This window comes from Crotalus tigris, unplaced genomic scaffold (genome assembly GCF_016545835.1).
Source record: "Crotalus tigris isolate CLP2741 ecotype Arizona unplaced genomic scaffold, ASM1654583v1 scf7180000024342.5246164, whole genome shotgun sequence".
Taxonomy (NCBI): Eukaryota; Metazoa; Chordata; class Lepidosauria; order Squamata; family Viperidae; genus Crotalus; species Crotalus tigris.
In genome coordinates this window covers 3,876,193-3,891,603 of record NW_024100512.1, presented here as the reverse complement: position 1 = coordinate 3,891,603, position 15,411 = coordinate 3,876,193, and the positions used below count along the sequence as shown (strand labels likewise).

At 39.3% G+C, this 15,411-nt stretch overlaps 1 protein-coding gene across 6 annotated transcripts in view; it reads right to left on the bottom strand.

The window, feature by feature from the left end:
• The window catches only part of CFAP20DC (CFAP20 domain containing), a 188,866-nt gene that overhangs the window by 105,714 nt on the left and 67,741 nt on the right, over positions 1 to 15,411 (bottom strand). For all 6 annotated transcript variants that reach the window (XM_039326717.1, XM_039326715.1, XM_039326713.1 and 3 more), the window contains one exon: positions 12,050 to 12,190. In XM_039326717.1, the coding sequence (XP_039182651.1) occupies positions 12,050 to 12,190 (141 nt within the window). The remainder of the gene's footprint in view (positions 1 to 12,049; positions 12,191 to 15,411) is intronic.

Genomic DNA, 15,411 nt, shown 5'->3' with positions numbered 1-15,411 from the left:
ATTTGTATAATAAATATGTAAGTAGCTATCCTGAAATCATTCTCATGTAGTTTATACTTGGAAGCAATCCTTATAACATAGGTGATGTTACTTCAACACAATAACAAAGAAACTATTGATAAGTTCATCAGCCAGCAATCTGTATGCTAAGAAGAAAAAAATGACTTTGTCTAATGAATATGTATCTACCTAGTCCATTCAGAACATATTTCTCTGGTAATTCTCCTTATTGAACAAACAAATAAAACAACAGATACTAAAAACTTCCAACTTTGAGACTCACTGTATTTGAAGGGGAAAAAAGTGTTTCACTGAGAATGTAATTTTATTTCATTAACTGAGTTGGGGCTGGAGTAGTAGACCAGATCTTTTTGTGGTGCTGGAAACAGAGAACTTTATATTAGTATGTATTTAAAACTGTATCAATTTCATTGCTCAATATTCATGCCTATATTTTTACAGTTAGTAAATATATAGTTTGATAATATTAAGCTTCTGGAGGATTCATTTTGCATTTTTTTCTAAAAAAAACTATTTGGTTTAGTTTTGGTTAAATAAGATTTTTTAAGATTGTACCTGTCACACCTTTATATTGTGCTGAGAATCATGTCCTATTTAGTCAAAACCATTTGCCTGGAGTTTCTTTAAAATAAAAGGGAATAGCAAGCTGTAATGCAGGATCTCCTTTTTGCTATAAGTCTCCATTATATAGCAGTCTATTCTGATGCTTTCCACTAGCATTCCTTGGACATTGGGCTGTTTTTCACTGTTGACATTTCTTTCAAAGGAGATTTTCAGAGAAATCCTCCAGGGTGAAGTGTGATATTCTTGCACTCATTTAATTAGAAGGTAGCCAAACGCTATACACCATGAATATCCCTTCTTTCACCATGTATTTATGTATTTGAGTCATATATCATATTTCTGCCCAGGAGGTAAGTATGATCATTTTTCTAATGGTCTACAGCTTTTCTACTTTCTTTTGGTTTCAATTTAATCCAAAAGACTGCAGGAACAAACCGTTTCCATTTTCAGAGTGGAACATGGCATTCAGAAAGACTTTAGAATAATCAGCAGTAGCCACCAGCTCCATCATCTCTAACAACTGCATGCAAAGAGAAATTTTAAAGAAATTACTATGTTCCCTGAAAATAAGGTAGAAAAATAGAAGCACCTTTCCCTGGGAAAGGAAATTTGTGAAAAAACCTGGGAAAGCCAAGTTTTGGCACAATAATTTTTTTTATCAACCCTGCTGGTACTCTTTATTGTGTGCAAAGAGTGCCATTGTGATTGTGTAAGCACCAGCAATTAGAAGTAGAGAACTAGAGAACTCGTCTGGGTGATATGAGTTGAGGGATTTTTTTTTTCAGGGACACTTTCTTAGAATACTAGGAATCACAAGCGAAGCCCTTAGTGGCTCCATGTAACATAGATGTAAGGCAAATTGTAGCCAGACTGGAAATTAGACATATTTCTATGAGCAAGCTTTACTATGGAAAGCTGTTGCTATAGTATTTATTTTACCACTATTCTTCATGCTAGTGTCTCATGTTGATTCAAAACTCATAAACCCGTCATTTCTAACAAGCGAGGAAGCTTTTGAAATCCCTAGGGACGCACAAATACAATGAGTGAACTGGGAAAGCAGGGATATTATTTGAAGTAACTAACAAAAGGAATGCAGGATTATTTTTTAAAAAAGAAAAACTTTAAACTTAAAGCAGAAGTGGACTGAGATGTATTTGTACAGATCAAATCAATACATATTTTATTTTACATAGGGAGTAAGGTAATTTACACATAAACACATCTATCTGTCCTTAATAACAATAGCAAAAACTTGAGGATGCTGCTCCTGTGAAAACAAAAGCAATTGAACAAAGACTGCTCGTTTTTTTTTTTTTTTTAGTAAATTACCAATTTTGATTTGTGTTTAGTGGACTACTACATATTGCTATTTGCAAGATGAGCTCTTCAACTTAAGCAACCAGACTTGATTCTGTGTTCAATTAAACCATGCTCCCATTATAGGGAAAAGCTTCCTACATTTTACATTGACTAACAGTCAGGACTTAATCTGACCTGGGAATTGAAGGAATTAATAGTGTAAAATGTTAGTCAATTTACACATATAATGATTAAGTGGACACATGAAGGATTTATTAATTTTGTTGAAAGCATTCAGAGCAATGAATTGCTCTTTGATAGAACAAAATTACATTTGAAATTCAGGGAAATTGTAAACAATGAATTAGAAGAAACAAAAATGTGTTGAGATAGAAGGCTTACCATGGCCATAATTTATGGCTGTATGGTGGCAATGTACAGCTTTGTCCTTATAATTAATAATAAAACTGAAAATAGCAAGATACATGGACATATATACAGTAATACCGAAACATTTATGGACTCTTTCAAGTTTTCAATATCTCTGCATAAATATGATCTAAAACACGATAGATCATAGGTCATGCTTTAGATCAAAGGTCACCAACCTTTTCATGCTGGGAGGAAAGGGAGCAGCTGGGAAATTTGCACACACATGCATGAGCATGCGGAAATGGGGCCATGCGCACCCACATGTAAGTTAGAGGCCCCATTTGCATAGGTGTGCAGGTGCTAACCACTGCTGCTAGCCCCTCACACATGCATATGCACATGCACAAACGGGCCGTGAAACCCCCATGGCACTAGTGGCCCCGTTTGTGCATAAGCACAGGTGCTAACCACTGCTGCTAGTCCCACACGCATGCGCAAACAAGCTGCAAAACCCACACGGGGCTAGTGGCCTCTGTATGCGCATGCCACCACCTCTAACCCCTGCATGCATGAGCAAACGGTCCATGCAACCCATGCATCCACTAGTGATTGTTTCCGCCACTAGTCCTGCATGCATGAGCAAACAGATCCATGGGTGCTAGCACGAGTGGGGGTGAGTGCATGCGTGGGTCAGCTTGTCTCATGGCCTTGTGGCCAGTAGGCCATGGCCACTAGGGGCTGCGGCCGATAGGTTGGGGATCCCTGCTTTAGATCATATTTATGTAGCAATATTGCATTGCCATGGCCACTATATAGGGCAGCTAAAAGGGCAGAGGTGGGTTGGGGAGGTAGAAAGGTGGGGCAATTCAAGAGAGGGCAGTCCCTTACCTTCTGAGGCTCAGGGCTGGGAGAAAACAAGCCAGAATGGCTTGGATCCTGTGGGTCCTTACCTAGCAACCAGTTGGATTTGATTAACGAGAGCAATGGGGAGTGCCAGGATTGCTGATGCTAAGCAATGCAATCACATTTACGACCTCATTGCTTAGTGATGAAAATTTGGGTCCCAATTGCCCTCATCAACAGAAAACTACTTGTAATCATATTTTACTTATTACTGAGGCAATGAGGACGGATTTGATTAGCTAGGTCAGTGGTTCTCAACCTGTGGGTCGGGACCCCATTTGGGGTTGAACGACCATTTCACGGGGGTCAAAAAACAATGCAGTCTGCCATTTTTTTCCCCTTTTCCTTAGCTGTGCTACTCCCTTTTATTCTACTGGCTTTTGAAAGCCAATAGAATAGAGTCTCTTGAATAGAGTCTAATTTGATTGGCTTTCAAAAGCCAATAGGAATTGTCCAGGCTGTCTCTGCCCTGCTGAGCCCGCCAAAAGTCCCATTCTGCAAATGGTGCTGCACCAGTTGAGTAGTCCTTGACTTATGGCCGGTTGAGTAGTCCTGGACTTACGACCGGTTGGGGGTTGCGGCATTAAAAAGGTTGAGAACCACTGAGCTAGGTAGAAGCATCTAAGCAACTTTGTGAGATCCCAAAAAAGATAGGCACAATCAGATCTCAGGAGACCACAATAAAATCTCAGAGCTATATACTGGACCTTTTTTTGCGCATGTTCAAGTTAGTGTTGACTTTTAGTGAATGTCTGGATGAATCCATGTAGTATTCTTGCCAAGATTTTTAGAAGTGGTTTGCCACTGTCTCCTTCCTAGGGAAGAAGGGCTCTACTTGAGGAAGAGAGAGTAGCCCAAGGTCATCCACTTAGCTTTGTACCTAAGATGGGACTAGAACTCGCAGTCTCCAGGTTTCTGGCCTGATGCCTTAACTATTATTCCAAAAAGGGATCTCTCTCTATAAGATTGGGGTATTGAAAACAACCTGGAAGAAAGCAACACAATCCGCATCCATAACATGTAATGTTTTAAATTAATTAAATATATAAACAAATTCATAACTTTGCAAGAAAACTACTTGGATATGTCCATGTGATCGCCAGGAATCATGCTTGATTTAAACGAGTATTTTTTAAAACAATAATTTGATTGATCTCTGCTATCATATTTGCATAGTTTTGTATTAAAGCACATCCACTAAAGTACATTTAAATAGAATCACCCAGATAATTTTACATCAGAATTAAAAATGTTAATAGTGGTATTAAAAAATAGTAATAGTGCTATTAAATGTTTTCAAGGAATCCATGCCAATGCACCTGTAATCAGCTTGGCTATCTTTCTTCTCTACATTATGCCATGCATCATTTGTTTTTGAACTTTAAAATAAATTGCATTGAAATTCCTAGAAATACAGTACCCTGGTTTTTTTATTCAAACACAAAATAAAATGTCTTATAAAATTAAAGTTGAATATGGGTTATCATATAGAGGATGAAATAAAATTAAAAAATAATTATACTATTAATTAAAATTAATTAAATTAATTAAAATTAAATGAACTCTATTACCCCTTTCCCAATTTTATTAGATACGGAAGGAATTTCATAATATTCTAAATTAAATTAATTCTCTTTTTTAATTTTATTGCAATTCTTATTAGTATTTTGGTGGACGGTTTCATAGGCAAAGATCTTTTTTTGGGAATGAAGTATTTTGATGGAAGAGCACACATTTTTTGAATTTTGTTTTGCTTTAAAGAAAGCAAAATTTAATGTGGAGCTTAGAATTATTCAGCTTTTCAAAGGGTACATTCCTAAGGGAAATTGGTTTTAATAACCTTATACTCTGCTGGACTTCTATTTCCAAATCAGTCCAACAGCAGCAATTCTCCATCCAGGATCCCCCAATGGCAATGATAATCTGTTGCATCCCAACAGCATTCCATGTTGCCATCCCTGACTGCATCTCTCATAAGATTATTCATACAGAGGCACTACCTTGCAATAGCCTCATTCTTAAAGATTAGCCAGATTTTGTAGCAATACCATAAGAACATATTTTATGAAACAACTTAATTGGCAAGTATTCTTTGATCACACTCTGATCAAAAGTCATACATCTGTCTCTTTTTCAAAAGCAGTTACAAACTTCACTTTATGCCATATCCAAGATATGGATTCTAAATTCAGACTGAAAGATGACACAGTGAGATTCTGCAAGTGATAATCATCCTGATGATTTGGAAGCCAGATACAGGGACAACTAATAATTCCCATATCCCTATTCACCCTACTAGTGAAGTTGACAAGATGAAAAGGTTTACAAGCAGTCCTTGTTTAATGACTACCTTGGACAGAGATCATAGATACCATGGTAATAAAACATTCATTTACTGTGGGCATTTATGACAACAAAAGTCTTCAGTGTGAAACTGATTAAGGTCTGGTAAGTTTCAGGGAGAAGCTGCCAGCCAACCCAAGAGTTCTAATCAACTAATGAAGCTCACAGAGCTGAGTTTATTTAACTTGCAGTTGGACTGTACTCTGGAGAAAAGCAGCTCAGAAAGAGATAACTTGTTTAGGAAATCTCTTCACCCTACCAGGGGGCAAAAAACTGTGTTAGTCACAGAATACTGTAGAGCAGTGGTTCTCAACCTGTGGGTCAGGACCCTATTTGGGGTCGAACGACCATTTCACGGGGGTCACCAAACAACGCAATCCGCCATTTTTTCCCCCTTTTCCTTAGCTGTGCTACTCCCTTTTATTCTATTGGCTTTTGAAAGCCAATAGAATAGTAATAGTAGTAAAGTTGGAAGGGACCTTGGAGGTCATCTAGTCCAACCCCCTGCTCGGGCAGGAAACCCTACACCATTTTGGACAAATGGCTGTCCAGTCTCTTCTTAAAAACTTCCAGTGTTGGAGCATTTACTGCTTCTGGAGGCAAGCTGTTCCACTGATTAATTGTTCTCACTGTCAGGAAGTTTCTCCTTAGTTCTAGGTTGCTTCTCTCCTTGATTAGTTTCCACCCGTTGCTTCTTGTCCTGCCTTCAGGTGCTTTGGAAAATAGCTTAATTCCCTCTTCTTTATGGCAGCCCCTGAGATATTGGAATACTGCTATCATGTCCCCCCTTGTCCTTCTCTTCGTTAAACTAGACATACCCAATTCTAGCAACCGTTCCTTATATGTTTTAGCCTCCAGTCCCCTAATCATCTTTGTTGCTCTTCTCTGTACTCTTTCTAGAGTCTCAACATCTTTTTTACATCGTGGTGACCAAAACTGGATGCAGTATTCCAAGTGTGGCCTTACCAAGGCATTGAAGAGTGGTATTAATACTTCACGTGATCTTGATTCTATCCCTCTGTTAATGCAGCCTAGCACTGTGTTGGCCTTTTTGGCAGCTGCAGCACACTGCTGGCTCATATTTAGGTGATTGTCTACTAGGACTCTGAGGTCCCTCTCACAGTTACTACTATTGAGCATGGTGCCACCTATACTGTACTTGTGCATTTGGTTTTTCTTGCCTAAATGTAGAACCTTGCTTTTTTCACCATTGAATTTCATTTTGTTAGTTAGTGCCCAGTGTTCAAGTCTGTCCAGATCCTTCTGTATCTGAAGCCTGTCTTCTGGAGTGTTGGCTATTCCTGCCAGCTTGGTGTCGTCTGCAAATTTGATGAGTTCCCCATCTATCCCTTCATCCAAATCGTTGATGAAGATGTTGAAGAGTACTGGGCCCAGAACAGAGCCCTGGGGCACCCCACTACACACTTCCCTCCATATAGATGCAGTTCCATTGAGGACCACTCGCTGAGTACGGCCGGTCAGCCAGCTACGGATCCATCTGGTGGTGGTTCTGTCTACCCCACATTTTTCTATCTTGTCAAGTAGTAGGTTGTGATCTACTTTATCAAATGCCTTACTGAAGTCCAAGTAAATTATGTCCACAGCATTCCTCTGATCCACTAATTTTGTCACTTGGTCAAAGAATGCAATAAGATTTGTCTGGCATGATCTATTTTTGACAAACCCATGTTGGCTTTTAGTAATGACTTTGTTTGCCTCTAGGTGTTCGTTGATTCGTTGTTTGATTATCTTTTCCAGGATCTTCCCAGGTATTGAGGTCAGGCTGATAGGTCTGTAATTTCCTGGATCCATTTTTTTTCCTTTTTTGAGGATGGGAACTACATCAGCTCTTTTCCAGTCCTCTGGTAGTTCCCCTGTGTTCCAGGATCTTTGAAAAATATAGTTCAGTGGCTCCGATATCACATCTGCCAGTTCCTTGAGAACTCTGGGGTGTAATCCATCTGGTCCTGGCGATTTGAACTCATCTAGGCTGGACAGGTGCTCCCTAACCATTTTCTTGCCTATCTTAACTTGTGTTTCTGTTTTGTTTTTTATGGCACTATTTTTGATAGGTTGGTCTGTTTTTTCCCTTTGTGTAAAGACAGATGCAAAAAATGAGTTAAATAGTTCTGCTTTCTCCCTGTTGCTTGTCACCTTCTTGCCACTTCCACCCACTAATGGACCAATCATTTCCTTCACTTTTTTCTTGTTTTTTACATGTTGAAAGAAGCTTTTTTTGTTATTTTTGACTTTGGTCGCAAGCCTTAGTTCATTTTGAGCCTTGGCTTTCTTCACTTCATCTTTGCAGGCTCGGGCTATTTGCTGATATTCTGACTTAGTTATGTTCCCCTCTTTCCACTTTCTATACTTGTCCTTTTTATCTTTCAATTTGTCAGAGAGTTCTTTATGCAGCCATGCTGGTTTCTTTTGAGAGCTGTTATTTTTCCTCTTTGTTGGTATTGTGCTAGACTGTGCTTTTATTATCTCATTTTTCAAAATTTCCCAAGCTTCTTGAGTTGTTTTCCCCTTGAGGATTCTCATCCATGGAATCCTTCCCAAGCCCTCTCTAAGTTTATTGAAATTAGTTCTCTTGAAGTACAAGACTCTAGTTTGACTGTGTTCTATTGGTTGTGCTTCTATAATGTTGAATTCTAATATTGCATGATCACTTCCTCCCAGGGTTCCTATGGCTTCAACACCGTCTATCATTTCATCTCTGTTAGTGAGAATTAGATCCAAAATGGCTAATCCCCTAGTTCCCTTCTCTACTTTTTGGGAGACAAAGTTGTCTGCTAGGTTTGCCAGGAACCTGTTTGATCTTCCACTTGGTGCGGAGTTTGTCTCCCAGTTGATGTCAGGGTAGTTAAAGTCCCCCATTACTATTGTGATGTGCTTCCTACATACCTTAGTTAGCTGACTAGCAAAAAGTTCATCTATTTCCTCTGTTTGGTTGGGTGGTCTGTAGTATACACCTATGGCAATGTCATTTCCCCCCCCTTTTATATTGACCCAAATGCATTCAAGACAGTTTTTATCATTGTTGTACTCTATTTCTGTGGAGATGTAGTTATTTCTTATATAGAGAGCAACTCCACCTCCTCTTTTATTTGGTCTGTTTCTTTTAAATAATTTAAATCCCTCTAGCTGTGTGTTCCATGTGTGGGTTTCATCCCACCATGTTTCCGTAATGGCAACAATATCGTATCTGCCCTCATTAACCTGAATTTCTAGTTCACCCTGTTTGCTGTTCATACTCTGTGCATTGGTGTATAAACATTTGAGTCCTTTGTGGGTGGCCCTGTGTTTCCTTTCTACATAACCTGTGTGGTGCCTGAGTTCCCCTATTGTCTTACCACCTATTTGGTTAGTGCACTTTATGTGGCACTCGCTATTAGAGGCTTCATTTTGATTGATAGCAAGGTTGGTATTCTTGTCCACACACACATCTATGCTACATGCACTGATAGCCCTATAGTTTTTAAATTGCCGGGACAGGGTTGTTCCGTATCAATTAACTCCCTGTCCCCGCTGTTTAGTTTAAATTTCCCTCCAGAAAATCTGTGAATTTATAGCCGAGTAACTCAGTCCCTTTTTTTGATGGATGCAAACCATCTCTTTTGTACATCTTTTGATTGGACCAGCTACTGACATCGTGACTAATATATCCAAAGCCTTCCCCTTTACACCATTCCTTTAGCCACATATTGAATTGTGCTATGCGCTGGCCTTTTCCGTTTTGCTCCTTATACACTGGTAAAACCTCTGAGAAAGTAAGCCTACAGCCTATTCTGCTAAGTTCCTTCCCCAAGCTCTGGAAATCATTCTGCACAGAGAGTACATCTTTTTGGGACAGATCATTAGTGCCAAGATGTACAATAGCCTCCACATCACAGTCCTTGCTGCCATTCTTGATTATTTTAGAAATACGCTTCTTGTCCCTACTGGCAGTAGCACCTGGAAGACACCTGACCTCTTTCAAAGCCTCTGTGTCCTTTCCTAAATTTACATCCCTTATAATTGAATCATCTACCAGAAGGTAGCTTCTCTTTTTGGGAGCCTTTCTATTCTTGCATGACTGATGTGCAATACCTGATTCACACTTCTCCCTGTCAAAATCTAGTTTTTCATCTCGGACCACAATCCCCTGCTTATTTGAGTTATCTTCACAAATACCTTTACCAGTCTCCTTAATGTCCTTATTAAGGTCAGCAAGGGCACTGTAGCTGTTGTGCAGGGACACAGCGAAAGCTTTGTGTTTATGGTTCACAGCTCTCACCCTGCCAGATCCCACGGTTGTCCATACTGCCCTTTTCCTGCAGGATCTTTGTGGTAAAGGGGGCTGATAGCATGGGGGCTTACTAGAGTAGAGGGGCTGAACTGGACACCTAATTTCTGCCCGAAGAGCACGGATTACAGACCCTAGGTAAATGATCTGTCCTTGTAGGCTAGTGATTTGTTTACAGATAGGACAGTTTCCAAGTTTAAAAAGGGTACTGCGAAAGACAGCTGCAAAGCAGGTGTTGCACTGAACTAAGCCGGACATCTTAGATACAGGGGATGTCAGACACACTTGCCCTGAATGTACTGCTACTGTTTGTGATTTTTAGTTATATAATTATGGATTCTCCCAAAACTTACAGTTTAAGCAGCAGCTGGTGGAATGTAGCACGTTCCAGCAGCCCGACCGGAGTTGGAATGGGGTTTAAATAGAGTATAATACACTATAAATATAATGGAGATCCAATCAGGGCCTCGCTACTTTCCTAGTGGATTCTCCCAAAACTTACAGTTTAAGCAGCAGCTGGTGGAATGTAGCACGTTCCAGCAGCCCGACCGGAGTTGGAATGGGGTTTAAATAGAGTATAATACACTATAAATATAATGGAGATCCAATCAGGGCCTCGCTATTTTCCTGGTGGATTCTCCCAAAACTTACAGACTCTCTTGAATAAAGTCTAATTCTATTGGCTTTCAAAAGCCAATAGGAATTGTCCAGGCTGTCTCTGCCCTGCTGAGCCCGCCAAAAGTCCCATTCTGCAAACGTTGCTGCACCAGTTGAATAGTCCTCGACTTACGACTGGTTGAGTAGTCCTCGACTTACGACCGGTTGGGGGGGGTCGCGGCATTAAAAAGGTTGAGAACCACTGCTGTAGAGGAAACTTTATCTGAATGAGAAGGCAACAACCAGCGATCTTCACAGCATTTTTCTCTTACTCACCTGCTTATTTAGTAATCATATTGTTAAAGACAGAGTCACCAGAATCAATGGAAGTCACAAAATGAGGGCAACCTGTACTAATCTCTATAAACTCATTCATTCCTCACATATGCGAATGGCTGTCATTTACTTCCAGAGAGATAGTCTAATACAGAGGTACCCAACCTTTTGGGCACCAGGGACCGGTTCTGTGGAACCGTTTTTTCCGCAGACTGGAGGGCGCGTAGTTTTATGTGTTGCCTGCATCTCATGGATGGGGCTTTGCGTGTTTGTGCAGACCGGTTGCTGGCATGCCGTGGCCCGGTACTGGTCCACAGACAGGGGGTTGGGACCCCTGGTCTAATAGACCCACTTGGAATCAATGTTCTACACAAGTGGTAATATATTAACTCATCCACGTAAGAACGTCCTAACTGTGCTTCAGGAAAGCCAAGACACCAGGAATGTTACAGTATCCAACAAGGTTTAATTCGCTATGTTGAAAACAAAGTTAGCCCTGGGAGGAGCCCCGCCCCAGTGCTCTAAATACATCGCAGCACCGCGCCCACAGTACACACCCTAATTACCCCCTTATGACGAAACTCCACCCATGCTACACCCAACCACCCCGCCCTGTGATAAAACTCCACCCACACCACACCCAGTCTCTCCGCCGTCCATCCATTAGTACTGTGAATCCTGGCGTTACATTCACACTGTCTCCCTGCCTTCCCGGCATCCAAAACCTGTCAGACCCAGCATCCCAGTCAAAAGCTGTGCCTCATTGCGCCTGCCTAATTCGGCCCCTCCCACTCCATGCAACGCTCTCCACGTTAGGTGGTCACATGGTCCGTTAGCTTGTCACTGTAGAGGCGCCAGCAACAATCTCGTAACAGCGTTGGCGGTGCAGCTCGCAATTCCAACGGGACTGACTGGGAGTTCCTGGATCGCCCGTCGTCTCAATCAACGCCGGATATAGGGATACGGACAGGTAGGTATCACGCTGGGTCTGACAATCCATCCATTCCCACTTTTAGATAGGAATGTAGGCCATTTGGGGAAAAATATTTGGGTTGTTATAAAGGTTAAAACTACTAATAAAATTAGCAATAAATGCTACAGACTCTGAGACTGGATGATATGCATCTACCTTGAAGAGTATGAATGGGTTAAACACTGTTCTTGCTTGTTGAATAATTCACAATATCTGGGTTTCTACAAAAACTAAATGAAAACAAGTATGGCATGTTATGGCTTAATACTATGTATGAATACAGGCAATGTCACTTGAATAAAAGTCCTTGGCCCAAATAGATATAATAAAGAAATATTAATCATTAAGAGTACCTAATTCTGGTGAATTTAAAGGCTGGCCTCTACATTTTTGTTCTGTTTGGCGCAGTTTCTTCATGTTTAGCAGCTGTGTGACTTGCGGCACATCTGCATTTAACTGACAGGCTCGAGGAATCGTATCTCTTGGTCCATCAGCTGTAACAGAAGATTAGTACAATCTGAATAAAACACAGCAAAAAGACTTCACCTTCTCATTCTGACTATCTGAACAAAGAACCAAAACTAATGACAGCACTGGAGATACTTACTAGAACTGTTTTGATTCCTGTATTTATATGATGAAAAGAAACTTGCAGCCATCTCATCTGTTCAATTTCAGTACCCTTTGAAGCCATGATTTCTTTTGGACAAGACTCATTATTTATAGATTAGAAATTAGCAGCACCAGACATCATCTTTACTTTACCTGAAGAGAAGGCTTTAGTTGTTCAATGATGTGCCACAGCTCCCAACATCAAAAAGGATACTGAGACTATTATATCTCAATCTTAATTCTTTCTTTGCCAATAAAAAAACATTTTGATGTTAACTTTTAAAAAAACCAGAGAGGTTCATGTGAAGAACCTGATGCACTAAATAAGTTTTGGGATGAGTGCAGAGAAATGAGGCTGAGAGGAAAGTTTTAGGCCAAAGGGAACTAATTCATGTAAATATATACATGCTTATATAGAGAGAACAGAATGGAATTTAATTGTAGGAGATCCTGCTTTAAAACCTGACTAATATAGCTAACTTATATAAGTAAGTAAACAAGGTAAAACTTCTGAGAGCAGGGAACAAGCTGTAAAACTTCAAATTCAAGGCAACTCGATCAAATCAGTCTTTCAATTTGAAACTTTCAATTTAATTCAAGGCATCAAATCAAATCAGACTCTTCTGAATCCATGTTAAGATTAAATGGACTTTTATACCTGCAAACACACTTTTTTTAATCAAGTCAAATAAATGATCTGAACTGATGATTCAAACTGAAAATTCAAATAAATTCAACTCATGGAAATGCAAATTAAAATCTGATCTTTAACAAGTCACATACTCCAAACAGTGTTAATATGATCATACTGATTACATTAAACTATTTTCCCTTTTCGACAGATTCAAAATTACAGTTCAACAATACATTTTAGAGGGCAATGCCCCTGGCTTTGGGAGGTTGTGTCAGCTATGGAATTGCATACTGTGCACTGTGGGAACAGATAATTAATTTCTATCTTGTTAGAATGGTTGGTCAGGACAATGATCTTAATCTTTTCAGTTGTATAAATCTACAACTAGTCACCAGCTGTGTGTCCTTTTTGGAGAGTCTAATTGTATATGCATGATTGCTTTTAGCCTACTCTTAAAATAATTTATGTCTGCAGATAAGAATTAATTAGATTTCAGGGTAGAGGAATTTCGCAATTAAGAATACTCAGCAATTAGCTGGTCTCACAATTTAGATTGTACAGATTGTTCTGTGATCTCTAAAGCAGTTATGCTATGCATGAAGCTCCTCTTGTAAGTAAGTTCAGTGAGGTCAATATATTTGGAGTACTCAAATACTTTGGCCTAGTTTTTATCTGTTCTATGTTGCTTCTATGCTGTTCCATTTATTAATGTGAAAAACATCAATTGTAGTTCCTTTTAATATCAGAATGAACCCAACATCCTTGGCACTAAAATTATATGAATATGAAGTCTTTGTTCTTTGCTCATTAAATCTAACCCATACAAGTAAATAGTGCAATCTGCTTCATCTACAAAGAATATTTTTAAGCATATAGGGGCTTGTCCTGACCATACAAAACCAGTGTGCTAGAAGCACATGCTATATGACAAGCCGAGAGGAATGCTGATTATCAGTAATGGAGAAGGATATTACTGCAAAGAATCAAGAACTGATTCATGTTGCTGTACATAATTAGTTACATTAAGGGGGGAAAAATCCAAATGGAAAAAGGGGAAGACTCTAGGAATAACTGAGAAATCTGCCAATCATTTTATCAGAAAGCATATCAATGTCCTAGTTTAATAACAAGTGATAAAACTGAAACAAAATGTGAGGATATAGCTCAGTCTCCAGAAAAATATCCAGAAAGAAGTTGACATCCATCTGATTCCCAATTCTGTGATTCACCCCAAAGGCTCAGCCTTACTGCTTTAAATCTGATTAAAATGAGTAGAAAATTTTCCACTTTGAGGTGAAATAATTAGCCTCTATTGCTTCTAAAGGAGACAAATTTCTGTTCACTGCTTTTGTAAAAATAACTAGGCACAATTGTGCTTTCCTCTCCAATTCCTGTTTGGTATGAATGCTCAGGACATACCAGGCTGGTTTTCTTCACTAAAACTAAGGCTTGCCTCCCTAGTTTATATACATATTTATCCTACTTATCCAAAGAAGATGAAATCAAACCTTCCGCATTTTGTTTCCTGAAGAAAATGAGTATCATTTAATAATTCCTGACCTGGGGGTGGGCAGGATGGGTACTGTATCCAAAAGAAAACCGAGATATTGCCTTAGAAAGATGAAGCCTATTTCATAAAGTTCCTCAAGTAATGTTGCTGGGAGCTATGAGTCAAATACAACTCCTAAAGCAGTCACAGTCCTTAGAAGAAATAATAACAGCTGTCAGGGTAATCTTTTAAGAGGAAGCATGCAAAATAAGTAGATCACGATGGCAAAACAAATAATAACAGCTGTCAGGGTAATCTTTTAAGAGGAAGCAAGCAAAATAAGTAGATCACGATGGCAAAACAAATAGAGAAAAAGAATCTCTGGAATTTGGACTCTGGCAAAAAAAAAAAAATGGAACAGGTGGCTGGATGGAAGTGAGAATACGCCAAACCTTGCTTATTGGGGCCTAACATACTACCCTAAGGAAATATTCTTGCATAAATCCTAATAAAGCAGGAAGTATTATATTAAAGCAAGGTAGGGGGTTGGACTAGAAGACCTCCAAGGTCCCTCCCAGCTATATTCTATTCTGTTCTGTTCTATTCTATTCTATTCCATTCCGGAATGTAGTGCAACAAACAGGGAGTAATAGTTTTGGATGAGCCACACAAGTCAACATAAAAAAGGATATATGAAGCAAAGCAAGGAGACAAACCACAAAACATTCACATTATATAACAAAACTAAAAGAACCTTTTTAATTATTGTTTCCCAGAATCTTTTATTGCTTTTTTTTTTTTTTTGTGGAGCACATTTGAAGACTGAAGTCTCTTGTCTGAGTAGAAAGCAATGAAGTAAGAAAGGATCAACTGGATGATATACAACGCAAAGTTTGATAAGCAGAGCTGAAGGATGGAAACAATGTTTTCCATTGTTTAGTCTAGGAGACGGTGTACAGTTCAAATGAAATATGCAGCTG